The 18,988-nt window shown below is 36.4% G+C and overlaps 1 protein-coding gene across 1 annotated transcript in view; it reads left to right on the plus strand.

The window, feature by feature from the left end:
- The window catches only part of SUZ12 (SUZ12 polycomb repressive complex 2 subunit), a 31,615-nt gene extending 15,068 nt beyond the window's left edge, over positions 1-16,547 (plus strand). Inside the window, exons 7-16 of the mRNA XM_082492161.1 lie at positions 264-495; positions 1,297-1,399; positions 4,017-4,122; positions 5,779-5,956; positions 10,584-10,675; positions 11,130-11,273; positions 11,932-12,089; positions 12,563-12,761; positions 13,285-13,364; positions 13,702-16,547. Of these exons, the coding sequence (XP_082348287.1) occupies positions 264-495; positions 1,297-1,399; positions 4,017-4,122; positions 5,779-5,956; positions 10,584-10,675; positions 11,130-11,273; positions 11,932-12,089; positions 12,563-12,761; positions 13,285-13,364; positions 13,702-14,047 (1,638 nt within the window). The 3' untranslated portion in view covers positions 14,048-16,547. The remainder of the gene's footprint in view (positions 1-263; positions 496-1,296; positions 1,400-4,016; positions 4,123-5,778; positions 5,957-10,583; positions 10,676-11,129; positions 11,274-11,931; positions 12,090-12,562; positions 12,762-13,284; positions 13,365-13,701) is intronic.
- Positions 16,548-18,988: the final 2,441 nt, after the last annotated feature.

The raw sequence follows: 18,988 nt of genomic DNA on the forward strand, positions 1-18,988 counted from the left end.
TGTTAGCGCTAATTTAATCACTTAGCGAAAGATGGCTGCTGCCAGAAATGGTTATAAAATGACAGTTTTATTTACACTTTCAAATATCTGTTTTTACACTTAAAACCTGGAATTGTTATTCCATATTTTTTATTTACATCTGTTAGAAGGCTTATTTTCAAAAAGATGGCAAGACAAGTATAATTCAAAAATGATACAAATTTTAACACTTTAGGTCTTTAGCATACAAAGACATTAACGTTTGCTTTCTTGTTTTCCTACAGGATGTCAGTTGTCCGATAAGACAGGTTCCTACAGGTAAAAAGCAGGTGCCTTTAAACCCAGACCTCAGCCAAATAAAACCAGGCAACTTCCCATCACTTGCAGTTTCCAGCAATGAGTTTGAACCAAGCAACAGCCATATGGTGAAGTCTTACTCATTGTTATTCAGAGTAACTCGCCCAGGAAGAAGAGAGTTTAATGGACTGATCAATGGTGAAACTAACGAAAACATTGGTAACTTCAATCTTTAAATACGCTTTTACAAAGTTTATCTTGTAAACACATATACTGTTGTCTTGATCGGCAGCGTAGGTCGCACTCTGAGAGGGGCCAGTAATAGATGAGCGACAGAACTGCCGTTCATTTGTTTTCAGTCTTTTTCAAGATGGGGCTAAAATACAGTTGGTAGCTAGAAATTGTGCTTCTATTTCTGTGTAAATTTAACACCAATTTTTACTAATGTGTGATGATGAAGGTGTGAAGCAACACTGTTGGGGGGGTGAATAATGTAAGAGAGCCCTGTGGTTGCTGTGACTATCATTAAACCTCCAGCAATGCTGGTCACCACTGACTCTGCTGTAGGTGCTATCATGGTCTCTCATCAAAACTAAATGACTAACCAATAAAGAAAATATCTTAATAACAGTGTTTTAAAAGCTAATTTCTTAATTTTATCAAGACTTGATACGTTACATCACAAACGTTACAGCTTTGAAGACTGCATGTAGAATGAAAAACTCTCTTTCTCACTATTTTATAGCTCCAAGAGGAGGAAGGTCAAATCCCAAATTCTTTATGCTGACAGAGTAATATGACTAAACTATAAATATATGTGAACATATCTGAAGTATGATTACTGTTAAGCTAAGTACTCTCTCCATTGCCATCGAGCTGTTCATTAAATGCTATGTCCTTTTCTATTGTATGACATATCTGACATAATCAGCAGGCAGTTGTATTTTACAACTACATAGATGTTTGATCTTTTGAATTTGTGCTTATATAATAATTGAGTACTATGTTTCTTATGTACAGATGTCAATGAGGAGCTTCCAGCTAGAAGAAAAAGAAACTCTTCAAATCGTGAAGATGGCGAAAAGACGTTTGTGGCACAAATGACCGTATTTGATAAAAACAGGTAATATTATCCAAAATAAATATTGTTTCTGTTAATTGTTAGGAATTTGTTTAATATTAAACCTAAATCTCTTCTTTATTTTCAGTGTTGGCTGTCTTTGGCTGCATTTTTAGTTGGTAGTTCAATAAAAGCTTAGGCTTGTTTTTTTTTTTTTTTAAAAAAAGTCTACATGTATCATAATGTACATTTTATACTGAGACCTGTTGCATGACAATTGTAAATTATTCCCTTTTATGAACTTGAGTATTATCCTGTTAATATACATCAGTTTGTTCCTTGTCAGTTTCCTGACAGATGTTATTTCTGTGGTTATGTTAAAATCAGTGACAACCTAATTGAAAAGTAAATCAAACAAACAAAAAGTCTCTGAAATAGACTTATTGCTGACATTCTGTTTGGTGGCATAATCTTCTTCATGCCCAGACTCTTGCTGATGCAGTCACAGATCCTAAAGACACTTTTCTCCATTACTACAGTGAAATCAAACAAGTAGTTAAAATTGTAATAGGTTTACTCTGTGTAGTTAAAATCTCGTGAAATATTTTAATACTTGTTATCTTGACACTACTTAATATATTTTGAAGACGGTGGAGTGGTGTGAACTTACATGTAGCTATACTTTAGTTAGAGCGAGACAGACAGTTCAGAAGTAGCATACCATTTATTGGTGAGTGGACATTGTCTGCAGGACAAACAACTACCAGCAACAGCCAATATACTGTATATGAAAATAAGAGTTCGATCCATGGCAAAAGTAGATCCCAGGTGGAGGTAGATATCTAGATAACTTCTTCATTAGTAAAAAGATAAATGTAGCTTCAAGAAAAGGCTGCTTAAAACGTAGCTCCAAGTGATTCTGACAAAATGGTTGTTTATCCAAATACAGTTTTAGAAGTCTTCTATTTTGAGTAGGGTTTTTCTAAGAAGAAGCAGATTAAAGACATTTCTTAAGTCTTGACAATATTTTGTTCTTTTCTATTGTTTAATCCTGTGGAGAGCTTTAATATGCTAAACATGAAGTGAACCATTTGATGGTTTTATAGTGATGATAAATAAGCTAGGACATAAGCCATGCTGCTGTATAGTGACACTGTCTGATTTGTAGCAGAACTAAATTATGCATAACAATTGATATTTAAAAAAAAATCTTTAAAATTTTACTTTATATTTTGAACGTAGCTTTCCACATAAGCTATTAACTTGATTAATTATTTGTGCATTTTTGTAAAGTATAAGCTATTTGTTTATGTTAACCTCTTGAAGTTATAGTTTTCTGTTTGATGGAGAAATTGAAACATAAATTATTTTACCCAGATTCCAGACCTGGACAAGGATTATACATATCATGCAGATAGAGGAAAAAGTATTGTCTTAAGGCCATTATCTTCTCTGTCTATATGATTTTACCTTTTGAAGCTGTTACTATTCTAAATAGAGTAAATGATGGAGTTAGTGGTTAGCAAGATGCTGTCAGGAAATAGAACAAAAGGTCTCTGGTGGCTTACTTGGTGTGTTTATGACTTTATTCTGCTGGGATACTTCTGCTGTAATATAGATTACATGTAAAAGAAAAAGGCTGTAGTTTACCTGTTCCATTATCTCACTGTAGAATACTGAAGGATCTAGAAACAGAAACAGCCTTTTTGTGCAAGACATAATTCCCAAGTTCAAACTATACAACAGTTTGCGTACATTCACATGGAATTTATCTACTTAGCAAGAACTCGATTATTTTGAATGATGCTTCTGTAGCTTATCTGTTGTCAGGAATTCAGTGCCATTGCCTCAGAAAGTAATGTCTCAAAAGAAAAGATACAAAATCTTGGGAAAGTGTGCTTATATTGTAAATTGATATTACTTGCTGATTTGTGTCGATATCTTTAAAACACATGTATCCATGAAACATTTTCCTGAGACAATACCTTTGATTCATTGCCTTTTCTTTTTTGCTTCTGCTGTGCTCTTCAGCAAGTGGCAACAAAATAAAACTATTTAAGTAGAAATCAGATTTTCTCAAGCCTCACTGAACAGAATGCTCCAGGGTGAGATAAGGAGGAAAGTGAAAATGTAGCATGTTGGTTAACATGTCTGAATTACCCATTCAGTTCTATGTAAAGCAGTTTTTTTGTTTGAATTTGAGAATGTCGTACTTTAAGAGGACTTCAACATAGTAAATTTAAGGTTCCACCTGACATGGTTCTGATATGAAGACAGGATTCTTTAGTTTTGGAGGCCTGATTAGAGGTCATATGGGTTTGCTAGAACAGAGTCGTTATTCATAAAGCAGCAATAAATAAGAGATTATTTGGAGGGAGCGTCATTTGGTTTGTTTTTTGTTTCTTCACAGGAAGATTCTCATCATAGTATTAATTTTGTATTAACAATAGATTTCCTCCATCAGTTGGATGGAGGTTTTTGCGTTAATGTTTGGCATTAGGCAGCTTTTTAGTTACATATGGTGCTTACCTGAGATTCACAGTGTTGCCAAATAAGTTTACCTGAAAATCTGCCTTTAGTTTCATGGAAACTTAGTTACTGTGAAATATATTCTACATTTTAATAAAACAAACAATAAAGATGAGGTGCATTACTCATGGTAGGTACTTTGTCTTGACAGGCGCTTGCAACTTCTGGATGGAGAATATGAAGTGGCCATGCAGGAAATGGAAGAGTGTCCCATCAGCAAGAAAAGAGCAACATGGGAAACGATACTTGATGGGAAGGTATAGATTGTTTTAGTGGCTGAAAGACCTGTCTTCACTTAAAATGGTCTGGATTAAGATGGAACACAATTTAAAGTGCAGTCAGTCAGCTGTTCCCTGAAAATTGATTAAATTAAACAGGAAATAGTGCTTCTCTTTCAGGATGTATGAACAGAAGTTTTAATTTAGTTCTCGGTTTAGGAAAGCTTTGGCTACACTAGATCATTAATACAAGCAGATGTTAACTATTGTGGGTACAGCAGCTGTCTATTTAAATGACTTCTGAATTTCTGTCTTATAAAATCAGGCAAATTAAATCGTGTTTATTGTAATAAATTCAGGTTGGGCAAATCAAAAGGATCAAACTGCAGAAGCAGAATATATGGGGGAAAGAAAGAGGAACCCAGAGCTTTCATAGGTGTGATCCTACACACATACCTTAAAAGAATAGTGGTGAAATTCAGTGATGAAAGGAAGAGGGTGTGTCACTGTAGGAGAAAATGTTGTGCAGAGAGAAGTTGTTGACTGAGGTGAATGCAGATGACTGTACGCACTTACATAGTCTCATGCTCCTGTGTTGGTGTCAGTTGTAAGTGACTGAGGAGAAGAATAAGAAAATGCTAGATGGTTGCAAAGCAGTTGTGTATCAACATGATTATATAATTGTGAAACAAAGCAGAGATGATTCGAAGTATATAGTAAAAAATATAGTTACAAGCTCTGTTGCCCTGTTCAGCCTCTGCCTGGAACACTGCTCTTGATTCTGTTAAACTGTGTTTGAGAAATTAAAATTGAAAAAGCTAGAAACGGCTTTTAGGAAGATCATAGGAGAAGAATCCTCAACATGTAAACGTGCTTAAAAAGATATAAATTGCTGTAACTTCATTAAACTGAGACAAGGATATGGTTGCTTCTGTTGTTGGGAGAATATGAGAGATTTCCCGCACTGGAGGTGCTACCCCAAAGAGAAAGTAGTCCTGGCTAATATGTTTATCACTGAGATCTGATAAGCACATTGTCATTGGTTTTCTGTTTTTGCAATAGCATTTCTGTAAACTAATGAGGCCTAAATATAATAAAGACCTTTTAAGATGGAATTCTGTAATCTCATTGATAAATCTGGGGTATGATGCTTGATAGTAAAATTTTGGACTTGACTCAGGTCTCTTCTATTTCTTTATGACATTAACTTGATAAGCAAGTGGAATATAAGAACATATCCATAGGAGACTATTACAACAGCATTTCTACAGCAGACAGTGGTATGGTTTTTAAAGATTGTGTATTAATATACAATACTGGACTGCAGAATTAGGAGTAGGTGTGAGTAGAAAGAGTAGTACAGTGGCAGTAGGCTCGTGGGTAAGTGCTGTTCTCTTTCTAGTCAGGGCCCATGCTGTTTACTGTCTGATGTTTCACAAAGATCAATTTGTGTGACACAGAATCTCCATGAAGTGGTCGCCCAGTAATGTGCTGGAAACTGCACAGTAGTCTTTTTCAGCTTTTATTTTTTTTTTTTTTTAGTATAGCTAAATGTGTATGCTTACGTTGAAAACACAAGGACTTCAGGTGATTAAAAAATTACATCTGTACCCATTCTGTGAATATTTTCTCATTATTGTTTTTGTACATGGGAAAACACTCATTCTGCTGTTTTGTTTTTTATTTTTCCCCCAGAGATTGCCTCCATTTGAAACATTTTCTCAGGGACCTACACTTCAGTTTACTCTTCGTTGGACAGGAGACACAAATGATAAGTCTACAGCTCCTATAGCTAAGCCTCTTGCAACACGAAATTCTGAAAGCCTCCCTCAAGAAAACAAGCCTAATTCTGTTAAACCTACTCAGACTATAGGTAAGCAACTTTGGGTTTGCTGCTGAATAGTCATCTGGTTAGCACATCTGTACCTCGGGGTTTCTGACTCACTGGTGCAACTGCTTCAGGTAATCTTAAACATGAAAAAGCAGAAGTGAATAGGCTTTGTTGTATTCCATATTTTGTACATTTTTTAAGGTAATTTTAAAAGCTAAAAATAGTGGGGTCTTTGAAGGCATGACAGTATTGAAGTGATTTACATACAGTGCTCATAAATCCTGATGTGAAATGAATCAGGGGGAAATCTGAATAGGACTTCTAGGGTTGTCTGTTTTGCTCTATTTTAATTACTGTTCTATAAGTATTTGGATTTATGGTATTAATCAGTTCCCTTTTTTATGCTTCGTAGGGAAAATAGCTCTAAAATTTGTCTGTCTGATCTGTTTAGCTCTTGGAAAATGGAGTTGCTACTGTGAAATGTAACAAACTGTCTAAAATGTTGTGCCTTGCACGTTTGTGGTGTAAAGTAATACAGGTTCTTTCAGAATGCTTATGAGCTGGCACTAATCTCCTGGATACATAGTTTGATGTCCAGGCATGGACCCATGATGGAAGCACAATAAATATATATTTCTATTATTTAGCTGCATTTTCTGCATATTAACACAAGTTAGTAAAGGTTTCTATTTGGGCCTAAAGGTTTTTTTCTGCTTTTATTCATTTTGGGCAGTCTGAGGTTGTCTAGATAGAACGCAGGCTTACAGTTAGTGCTGTCTAAAAATAATTCTGTGTAGGCAAGAGAAACACATAGCAAGTCTGCAAACTATTACTACAATGTGAGGTAAGTCTGTATTTGTTATATGTAAATTAATCTGTATGTGTTATTGAACTAGTCTCTCCCTAGTCATTAATGTTTAGAGCATTGTAATTTCAAACTAAATGCTTTTTAAGTTCAGAATGTTTCAGTGATCTGAAATGTAACTGGTTTTGTTTCCTTCTGCAAGTTAGTTCCTATGCATTCTTTCCAGAAGAGTTTACATATTGTCAAACTTTGTAATCAGCTTTTGAACTGTTTTATCATAAATTTAAATATATATCACAGTAAAAGCAATAGTGGATAGATTATTTAAAATTGCGTTGTTTAACCTTGCCTCATGGAAAAAATAAGTAGCGCACAATTATCTTGGTTTTATTTTTTTGCTTGGTTTGTATTTAATATAGTAGTGGCAATTCTGTGGAAGCTACAGTGTCATTGAAAATGTAATGTAATTGCCATTGTAACCTGATCCACGGCTTTGGAGATTACGTAATGTCAAAAACATTAATGCAGTCTACTAATATTCAGTGCAAATCCAAAATTATAGTTTTTGTTACCTTAATATATCCCATCATCTATTGAAACACATTAGTTCAAGAGCTATGGAAATGTCTAGAAACTGCTTGCGCTGCTGTTGCTGTTATTAGAAAGCTTGTCTTGTCAAGCTGCTGAATATAAAATTGTATTTATCCTAAATTTACACAGGTGATTTTAAGCACTCTTTTAGAAAAACTTTGTAAAATGTCCTTTGATATTTTTGTAGGTATATGTTAAAGAAGTTGTGTGTTCCAGATCAGTTTCTTTATGGAAAGTCTTCTGGGAATATTTCCCTTTGCATCAGGCTAGCTAATTAGTATCAGTGCTGAGTCTTTCCTTGACAATTTCAATGGACTTACAAGGTTTGACCTTTAATAATTTTCAAAGAATGGATGTTTGATGTAAAAACATTAACAGGCACATACTTGCTGGGAGATGTTTTGCAGAAGACTGTAATATTAAGATAGGCATTTGGATATAAATAACAACCTTACGATTTTTTTCTCCTTCAAGAGTTGTTTAGATCTTCTTGCAAAATACTGGGATAGCTGCTGGGGCAGGGGTAACTGATCATATACTGCAGTCCAGTTAATGAAAAGTGATGTAACTGTACAGCAGGTAGCATGCTATTTGATTAGAATAATCTCAAGAAATTAAGCTTAATGTAGTTTTTATATTTTTAAATCCAAATTTGTGATTAATTTAGTGCCATTGCTTAATTGCAATTTTGTTAATATGTTTCTAAAACCATGTTTCTTCCTTGCTGTCCCAGAGCTTAGCTCAAAAAAGCTACTACTAAAATACATTTTGATGCTAGATAGATAGGGCACCTTTGACCATTGTGTGCCCCCTCCTTTATTTTTTTTTTTAATAGCAGTTTCCTGTCTCAGGGTCTTATTTAATCTGGAACTCCCCTTAGGAATCAAAGTGGCAGTGGGGGCTGGCCTAGATACTCTTTTGTGTTACAGTTGTTTGTAACTTTGGCTAGGAATATTGCGTTGGCAGGTAAGGCTCAAGGACAGCTGGAAAACAGAAGGCACCAGGCCGCTGCTGTTGTTGAAACAGCTATGAACGTACTTGGACTCGTGACTGCCATCCAACTCACTTCAGGGTGATCAGTATTTCCAAGCTTGTAACTAGATTGGGACTGTGTGATTAAGGAAACTTCTGGGTCCTTATTATAGAAGTAATTTATCTGGAGTGCAATGGTTTTGTCTCCAGGATTAATCTCTGGGGAATGTAGCCAGGCCCTGTTTTTGAAGAGTTGTCTTGCTCGGAGTGTTGGGGTTCATCTCTGGTATTGCATTGGAGAATTTGTGCAAAGTGGTATTTCAGTTTGGTTTTGTGTTGGATGTATAACTGAGATTTTGGAGCTGTAGTAGTGATAGCAAGGGTATGATTATTGTGAAAAAATACTGTTTTTCCAAGCGTGCTTTTTGTGCAGTTGTATTGCTCTATATGTTGGGAAACTTGATGGGTCAACAATAGCTCATCTCTAGTGAGACTCTCTAAGAGTAGCAATTCTTTTCACTGCTTTTAAAACTTGAATATATAGTAATCCAAAAGTTAAAGCAAGAAGAATTTCACCCCTACCTGTGCAAAAGCCACTGTCTAGAATGATCCTTAACATCCTCAGTGAACCTACAGACATCTTTGTCCTTAGAAAGAGTACACGAATATTTAAATAAGACTGATTCCTCTTTTCTGAATTGAATATTTCACCTGAGCTAGGGATTGCAGACACTTGGGTTTCTTAAATCGGGATGAATGGCTGATATTTAATGCACACAAACATGAAGTAATTCCCAATAGAAGAAAGGCTACAAAAGTGGGAAAGTACTTTAACTTTTGATATAAAAGTTGTTCTGCTTTCTCTTTACTTCCTCATACCAGGCCTCCTTGTATTTTAGAGTTTCTTGGAGCCCTACATTGTAATTTGTTAGGTGGTTTTTATGCTCAGACTTGCAAAAGAAATGATGGTTATGTTGACTAACTCTAGAAGGTGTGTACTAGTTTACTACATAATAAATATAGAGATAGTAGGGATGTGGCAAGGCTGCATTCCTAATATACTGATAGAACTGATTTTTTCTTGCATCAGAGAAGCTAAGTATTCCAGTAAATTGGTAAGGTTACAGCAAGAGCCACCTCCCGAAACCGGACAACAGGCTCTTAATGCAGGAATATATCATAGTGCAATGCACAGCACTGTAGGGTATTTGTGATGGTCATGTTCTTTTCAGTCTCTGGATACTAAGAAAGGAGGAGAATGAAAATAGTAGGAAACTTCTATTAGTTAGCGGTTCTGATAGTAAAAGAAAAAGATCCACTGCATCTTTCCCAAGGGTATATGAATTTGGTGTTGTCATTTTACTTTGGCACGCTTCCCAAAGCAGACCAGTGGAATAAAGACATCAAAGACTTCCTAAATGTGGCGGCTCAAGCTTTGCTGTAATTATAAAGTGCTCAAAGTAACTCAGCCGTGGAATTCTAATTTCTCTGATGTGGTGCAGGCTGAAGTGTCAGTCCTCCTCTCTTTTTTGCACAGAAAGAGGATGAAATTTCCCTTGTTCTCCAAAATATTAAATATGAAATAAGTGTATCTTCTAAAAGATCTCCTTATTTCAATATTGCTGAGACTTGTTTTGCCATCTCTTTCACCATTCAGAAGCAAGTAGGTGTCATTATTTGGTTTCTCCTGAGGGTAGCTTTATAAACCTGCTTAGGTGTGGGGGGTTTCCTTTTCATTGTATGGAATCAAATAATCTTACTGAGATTAAGATGTATGGAAGAGACTGAGAGGCAACTGAGCAGTGCCATGACATACACAAACAGTAAGTGTTTGAAGGATAAGAGCTAAGGGTTACAGTTTCAGTTAAGTATTTTGTGTGCCGTACATTTCATAGTTTTCTGTTGTGTGACTTGGGGAACTTCTGAAATCTGTATTTGCAATACAGCCATCTGAAAGCAGTGTTTCTTTTTTATTTTCCCGCCACACCTGCTTCTTACCTAAAGAATTCTCTATTTGCTTAAATGGAGTAAGAAAAATGTTGCCTTTTACCTAAGTTCTCTGATGGATTCTCCAAAACTGGAGATACATCTGGTGTTTAAAAGTGATGGATTTGCCTGCAGATTTGTGAAGGAAGCTGAGCATCCAGACTTCCCTGTTGCTGATCCGAGCTACTTATGCCAACGTATGCTAGAATAGCGTGTTTCTTTCAGCAGCAGTGTGCCCTTCTCAGAACTTCCATACTTGCCTAAGAAACAATGTCTTTTTCCTCTTCACCAACAAAATATACATGTTTTTTTCAGCTGTGAAAGAATCCTTGCCGACAGACCTTCAAACAAGAAAAGAGAGAGATGTTTTAAATGAACCTCGACAAAAGTTGCGAATATTTTACCAGGTATTGAAAATAAGCATTAGAGGGGAAAAATAAACTGTAAATATTGCATGGAATTAAAATGTTCACTTTTCTTCTGAGCTGGGTGGACGTTTCCGTTTGCCTTTTTAGTGGATGCCTTAAGGGCAGTCTCAGATTCACATATTTAGAGCCGTTCCACATATTTCTGCTTACAGGAAGTATTTTAGAAAACTAATCTTCCTGGGGGCATGTCTGATGTTCCAAAACAAAGGACATCTCTTGTTAGACATCTGGAGGGGAACAGGTGGTCTCCCTGTGGGGAAGAAGTTCTTGAAATACCAGTGTTTCGGTACACTGAGCTGACGTAGCGTTCCCAAGAACTTACTCTTACTGTAGAGATTTCCTGAAATTATGTTCAACTTTGTTTCGGGGTTTGGGAGGTTAACGTGTGAAACTCGTGTGGTGCTAATACTACCTATTCCTTTGTTTGCATCAGTTCCTTTATAACAACAACACAAGACAGCAGACTGAAGCCCGAGATGACTTGCATTGCCCATGGTGCACACTGAACTGTCGGAAACTGTATAGTTTACTCAAACATCTCAAACTCTGCCACAGCAGATTTATCTTTAATTATGTTGTAAGTAATCTTTTTGTAGTTTAACACTATGAAACACTATACAGTCTGTCACAGATACTGCACATGCAGTGATTCTGTTGTGAGCCTGTTCAGTGGCAGGACTGTATCTACAGGTTCAGTGCAGCTTCATTTGACTGTTACGTGAATGTTTTCATTTTACATGGGGGGAGGGAAATGTGCAGGTTTGATTTCTGTTTTGTTGGGTTTTTTGTTTGTTTTTTTTTTGTAAGATGCATTTTAAATAATTCTGATCACTGGAGGATCAATTTTGACCATAGCTACTGCTTTTGCATTAATGTATTCGTTTTATGCGATGTAGAAAGCAACGTAATCTGCATTTGGTTGGAAGTCTCTTGAAGCTTTAAGAAATTTAGAAAAGTTCTAATTTCTAGGGTGCTTGTTAGCAATCTTTTGCTGATATTTTCCTTAATTTTATAATTAGTTCTATTCTGAGTGGTTTTATATAAAACAGTAAAATGTACAAAGCAAGAAAGCTTTAGTATAATTTGTTTCTAGAGGTTAAAAAGGAACTAGAGCTATGTCAGGTTATTGATAGGGTGATATTTAAGGTACTCAGAATTGAAACGGTTACATGTTTAAACCTCCTGATGTATTGTCATCACTGTTTGCTAAGTATATTTACAATTATCTGTTTCAGTATCATCCAAAAGGTGCTAGGATAGACGTATCTATCAATGAGTGCTATGATGGCTCCTATGCAGGAAATCCCCAGGATATCCACCGTCAACCTGGATTTGCCTTCAGTCGCAATGGACCGGTCAAAAGAACTCCCATCACACACATACTTGTTTGCAGGTGGGGAGATGGAAATCAAGGTCTCTCTGTATTTGTGTAACACAGCATATGGACTGGATTTGTGAAACCAAGGGATTTGTAAATCTGTAGGTGCACATAAACAGTGTTAAATTTCACTGTCATATTAAAGTACAGCGGTTTATGACTAAACAAAATGTTATTGAAGGATGATAACTTCACCTGTGAATTTTTTCTACATCTATTCAGTTAAAGTATCTATTCATAATGATGTAACTTTTTAAACAACTGCCTTATACTAAAACTTTTCTTCCTCAAAAGGTGGAGTGTGGATTGGAGCGGGGTGTTGGGTTTTTAGTGGGGTTTGTTTCACTGCTGGCGATTCCCCACACCCCCCTTTTTTTGCAAGCTAGAGCTTGAAAGAATAATTTGTTATTAATCAATTACAGTTCTTAGTATTTGCATATTTGATATGATGGTTGAAAGCAGTTACTTTTTCTCCCCTCTTCTGCTAGGCCAAAGCGTACGAAAGCCAGTATGTCAGAATTCCTTGAATCTGAAGATGGAGAAGTAGAACAGCAGCGAACATACAGCAGCGGGCACAATCGGTTATATTTCCACAGTGACACATGTTTACCTCTCCGTCCACAAGAAATGGAAGTAGACAGTGAGGATGAAAAGGACCCTGAATGGCTCCGGGAGAAAACCATTACTGTAATTATTTCGTTTATACAAAATTATTTTAAATGGATTGTGGTGTTTAAAGGATGGTTTGCGGTTGTTGTAGGGAATGTGAAAATTATGCGTTTACTTTAAGTAGAAAAATTTGTGATGCTGAGACACAAATGACATAAATTAATGGAATCAAAGTTTGTATTTCCAAGTATGTCTTCAGTTGCAAAGCTAGCTCAGTCCGCATGGGTTCTAACAAGTGTTTGTTGTTTGTGGCTGGCTTGCTCTTTCAAAGAGGAGATGCTGGTATCACAGGAATACACAGTGGTGTGCGTGTGTGTAATATGGAAGTAATTTATCATCACAGGTCTCTAGAGGATATGACTTCTTTCTGACCTTTTTGCCTGCAGTGTTTGATTTTTTTCATCAGTAGTTATTTCTGTGATGTTTAGGTGGCATAAGCTGAATTTTAGCTGTGCTTTCACTACTTGTTAGCAGACCTGCAGTTCTGATGTGTGTGTTTGTTTCTTCTCCTGTCCTTTCTCCCAATCCTTTATCTCTCCAGCAAATTGAAGAATTTTCTGATGTTAACGAAGGAGAGAAAGAAGTGATGAAATTATGGAATCTTCATGTTATGAAGCACGGGTACGTTACTATATATTTAGTTTTGATACAAATAAATTACGGTATAGATTTGACCATTTGGCATCGCAATTCACTAAGCACTTAAAATTTGGTTAGCTCAGTTGCTTATGAAGGAATCATTAAAGGATAATTTGGTAACAAGCTTTTGACTGTTTAAGGTTTTAAAAAATGATCTTGTGCTTAGTAGCCCTAAGGCTTTGAAAATAAAAAGCATTGCCGATGTTGAGACTATGTAATAGATGGTCTACACAGTTACATTGATAAAACCGAGTTGTAGGGTATCTTTTTGTTTTTGAAAATGTTCTACTTGCATAATGATGGCTTTCTAATTTGACAGGTTTATTGCTGACAATCAAATGAATCATGCCTGTATGCTGTTTGTTGAAAATTACGGACAAAAAATAATTAAGAAGAACTTGTGTCGAAACTTTATGCTACATCTGGTCAGCATGCATGACTTTAACCTCATCAGCATAATGTCCATAGACAAAGCTGTTGCCAGGCTTCGAGAGATGCAGCAGAAATTAGAGAAAGGAGAATCAGCCTCCCCAACAGATGAGGAATCTTCTGAGGAACAAAGCGGGACAACAAATGGATATAGTGAAAATAATACGAGAGAGAGAATTTCAGAAATGGATAGCATCTCAGGTGTCACAAAACAGAGCAAGAAACAAAAGCTCTGAAGTCAAAAGTCAAATGCCATTCAACGGACAAGCATTGAAGTGACATTCTAGGGTGCATGAGCTCCATAAAGAATTACACACAAAAATACAGAGATTCCAAACAGGCACTGCTGGATGGAAATAAATGATTTCAACAAGGATATTGTTTTAACAGGGTTTCTGTTCAGTTAATTATGCAAGTACTACATGTATATCGGTTTTGGTGATGTAATGACAATAAGAGTTTGAGCATGAAGAGCAATATGAAAATCTTTTGTAATTTTAGTAATTAGTGTCTTAAGAACTTTATGGAATTTACATAACTTAAGTATATGTAAAACTGTTTTTATATTAAGATTTTTGCATCTGTATCTGGCTGTTTTTCCTACCATGAAGTTGTGAAACATTGGGGAAAGGGGATTGGGATACAGTTTCTGCTTTTCTTATTTAGAAATGCTCCAGTTAACTTTTGTGAAAATAACGTCTCACTATTTGAAGTTTAACCTTGATCCTTGTCTTTGAAATCATTTATCAATTGATCATAAATTACCAATTAATTTTTTTACACTAAAAGTATCAAAGTTGGCAAACTTAGCACTTCCTTTGTCTTGTGCCTGTTTGGAAAGATCTTGGCTTTTCATGTTACAGACACAGTGAAGTACCACCTTGGCTTTTTGAGGATACCAGCAGTTTGGGTTTTCATGGATGATTCTGATGTATTGATCACCCAGTGTACCATTTTAAACTTGGAACATTAGCTCCTTTATATTTTTATTACACATTTACACAGCTACACAAACTATTTGATGTAAACCCTTTTTACTGGGGTTCTGCATCATAGTGTGCCATGCTAAAGCCGAGAGTCCCTAGTCAGTATGTAGGCATTACGTCGACTAACTTCTGAAGTTTATGCCTGCTGTTTTGCCTGAGTACAGACTGCAAGCCCAGGCCATAGGTTTAGCTTTGGCTTTTGAGATGCCACTCTTGAGGGAAAAATGCACTGTAAAATTGGACCAGAAAATGTGTTGCACTTCTTATGCAAGTATTCTGTGATGTATTGTATTCAATACAGATACTAAGATGCTGACTAAACTATATTTGAGCAGTTTTGCACTGCTGTTAACACATTTTATGCATACGTTTACAGATTTTTTCCAATGGAAAGTGGTTTCACTACTGGTACAGTATCAGCACCGAAGGGTTTATTCCAGCAAGCACTGTGGTTGAGTGACATCACCTCAATTTTTTATTATCCTTAAAATATTGCATTTTTCATATTCTTTATTTATAAAGGAACAATGCTGCTGTAAATACAGGTATTTTTAATTTTTTATTTCATTCCATCACCATGAGATGCAGTTCCCTATTTGTTTAAGGGGTATATAAGCTTTCTAATGGTGTCTTCAGAAATTTATAAAATGTAAATACTGACTTTGATGGTCCTTAAGATGTGTTTAACTGTGAGACTATTTAACTAATGGTGTGGATGTGATTTGTCATCCAGTATTAAGTTCTTAGTCACTGATTTTGTGTACAAAATAGGAAAGAGGGAAACTGCAGCTTTCATTACAAACTTCTTGAATTTGCCAGCTCTCTGAGTTTTAGCAAACTGATTACGCCTCCTGATAGTACATCGAGCATTTCTCTCTGGCTTTAATTTGCTAAAGCTGTGCACATATGTAAAAAAATAGATTATTTTAGGGGAGATGTAGTTCTAGAATTATTGCTTATGTCATTTCTTAAGCAGTTATGCTCTTAATGCTTAAAAGAAGGCTAGCATTGTTTGCACAAAAAGTTGGTGATCCCCCCAAAAATAGTAATGAAATTACTTCTGTCCAGTAAACTTTGTATGTCATGTCAATTTATAATAAAAGCTGAAAAAAGCCCTTTGTTTTCTATTTATAAAGATGCCTTTTCTATATGTACCTTTGATAGATTTTGAAGATATCATGTAAGCTGGTTAAAAAGAATTTGAATGGTACAGTAGATGTAAAAACAAAACCAAACCCCAAACAAAAAACAAAACAAGGTCGGTTGTTTAAATGAACCATTGTTTTTACATTAAATGTTTTATCTGAAATCTGCTTTTGTACATAAAGTTCAGTAATATAAAATCTGCCATGATGGTTGTCCAGTCATTTTGTGTGCATGCAGAAAGGCCACAAGCAGTACCTTGTATAAACTTTCTCTTCTGCATGTCTTTTAAAATTTGGATACACGTTCTTCCTTTGCCTTCCGTTACAAAGGCAGCTAAGTTTCTGTCCAGTCTTTTTGTTATATTTAAGGTGTCTCTATAAATTACCAGGTTTTTAGCTGGCTTATAAGAACTTTTCTTTCTCCTTTCTTGAGGTAGAACATCTATAAGCTGTGTATTACTGTTTAGAACTGTAATTTATATAACTGAAAACAAAACATATCACTTGCGATGTGTCAGTTATAAAAATAAGACGTGAGGTTTTTTACATGCAAGTGGTTAATGTTTCAAACAGATTTTACAAAATACTTAATTTGAGGAAAGTTTAAAATCGGTATCAGTTTAAAATAGTGCTTCTCTGGGACTGTAGAGGACGGATACTGCAAGTACTGTGGGATGGACTGAGTAAGGAATTGCACTGCTTGGCTCTGAATAGTGATTGTTGAATAGCAGACACTGAAAACCTTTATCCATGTTAAAAATAATTCGGATACTAAAGTACAGGCCACGACGGCGAGATTCTGTAAATTTGACTTCAGACTGCAGTTGTCCGGTACATTTTGTTGCTAAAATTGGCGGGGTTCTAATCCAGCCTTTAAGATACTCATGGCAGATTTTTATGATGTTTTGTATTTGGTGAAGCCCAAGTTGGAACCTAACATATGACTTGAATATTTAATCCAGTGCATTAAATACTATATGCAAAATTGTTAGATGTATTTAAGTTGTTAACCTTAAGCATATGTTGCTTTGACTGTCTTGAATGTAGTCCTTGAGCTTTTTGGGGGTGGGGTCTGGAATGAAGCAGTTGCAAATAATTTGAACTGTTCCGATCACTTCGCTAATCGCCCAAACCATACAACCCACCCCAACCCAACAATTTGAGATTACCTTTGAGAATGCAGAAGCCATTCTGTTTGAATAATATTGTCAAAATTGTCCACAGTTCAGCATTTCCTAATTCACAGAACAGTTTTTGTCATCATCAACCAGTGCTTGAATGGTGATGTTCCCGCCGGACCAGACCCCAGCCATAAGCCTGATCCTGCCTGGCTTCACAGCCAACAAGAAGAGCTTTGAAGTAAGTAGGTACGTCTTCCTCCCATGACTGGTGGCTGCGGTTAAGCTGCTTGGTTTGAGACTGAAGGTGCACTCTTTGAGCACAATACACAGCATCTTATCATGAAGGTTCTTCATATGAATGGTGTAACTAGGCTGCTGACAGGGTAGCTTTCTCTCCTTATTTACTAGTTTCATAAGTTTTTTTTCCCGTTAAAAAGAGAACAAAGAAATGAAACAGGCTGCAGGTAAAGCAGAACTAAAGGAGTAAAGTAAAACTGAGTTAGTTCAACAGGGACTTTATTTGCAGGGGATTAAATACGTCTGCTTCTTGCTCAGTAGTTCCTGGCCACCACTACTATGTGTAAGAGTTGCACCATTTAATGCAACTGTAGGGAGCTGGGAACAGTAGAGACAAATCAGCTGTGATGGAAAACTGAGAAAAGTAGTTTACAGATGCTGTAACTAATTTTTAAAAAAGAAGGAAAACTAGATACCAGTTAGTTCCTGAATTTCACTGGGAAATGTAAGTGAACAAGTGAGAAACCTGAAAAAATATAGTCTGGGACTTCTGAGGGACAGAAAATGAAAATAATAAAAGGCAGAAACTCTTGAAGACAGCTGCAGTCAGACGTTTATGTTCTTGTTACAAGACTGCAGTGATGCTCAGCTTTATGTCCCAATAAATAACTTACTAGACCACAAAGAGTTGAGGGATAAAACTTTATTTAAAAAAAAAATTCAAATTTCACTTGACACCTAAGTCTTAGTTGAGGTAAGTGAATGTACTAGCTTAAGAAAATGACTTTGAGGATTGGATTTCATAAGCAGGTAACACTCAGTTGCTTGAAGGCTCCAATACCTACAGGTGAAACACTGTACAGGAAGTGTCAAGTTTTCTACGTAGCTGTACTCCGCTGTGGAAGAACAGAACTTCAACCTTTTGAATTCAAGCCTCTCCTGACTCTGCATACTTTATTGCTTAGTCTCAGGTCTCTTGCCCTGAGTAATTCTTCACCCTCCCAGGTTTCAAAGGTGCAGCTCTAGAATGGCTGAATAGTACCTAGTTTGCAATCTGGACAGGCTTATGCTGAGTTAAAAAAAAATAATAACCACAACAAACCAAAAAAGCATTGGCAATCTGCCCTTGTTCAACATACAGCTAAAGACTGAAGTCTGAAAAAACTATTTCTTCTGTTGCCACCCTGGGCTCTCGTGGGGGGCAGCAGGGGCCTCCGCAGCCCTTCACAGTCACCCTCAGCTGCTTTGCCTGAACAATCCGACAGGGCATCACTGTCTCTGGAAGTACCTGAATTCAAGGCTTAAGCTTTATTTTCTAATACACAAGTAAATATCCTGAAGAATTGATAGTCTGACCAGCCCCTCCAAAAGCAGATGAGAAGGTACTTGACCCATCGGTACCTCAGAAGTGCAGATATTCACCATTTTAGTTTCCATATGGTAAAAGTACGAAGTTACAAGTAGTACCTCACACCTGAAGCATGTAAGTAAAGTTACCCACACTGTGAAGTGAAGCAAGATTTTAAGTCTGCTGCTAGCTGGAGCGCCAGCCTGGTACTGCTCCATCATCACTGAACCTGCCTGCCTATAGCAAAAGAAACAGATTTTAAAGGTACTGAAAATACCCTTCACAGGATAATTCAAAGGAACACTGAAAGGACGGGCTAAGCTGGTATTCTCTTACTCCC

This window comes from Vanellus vanellus (assembly GCF_965231255.1).
Source record: "Vanellus vanellus genome assembly, chromosome: 17".
Lineage (NCBI taxonomy): Eukaryota > Metazoa > Chordata > Aves > Charadriiformes > Charadriidae > Vanellus > Vanellus vanellus.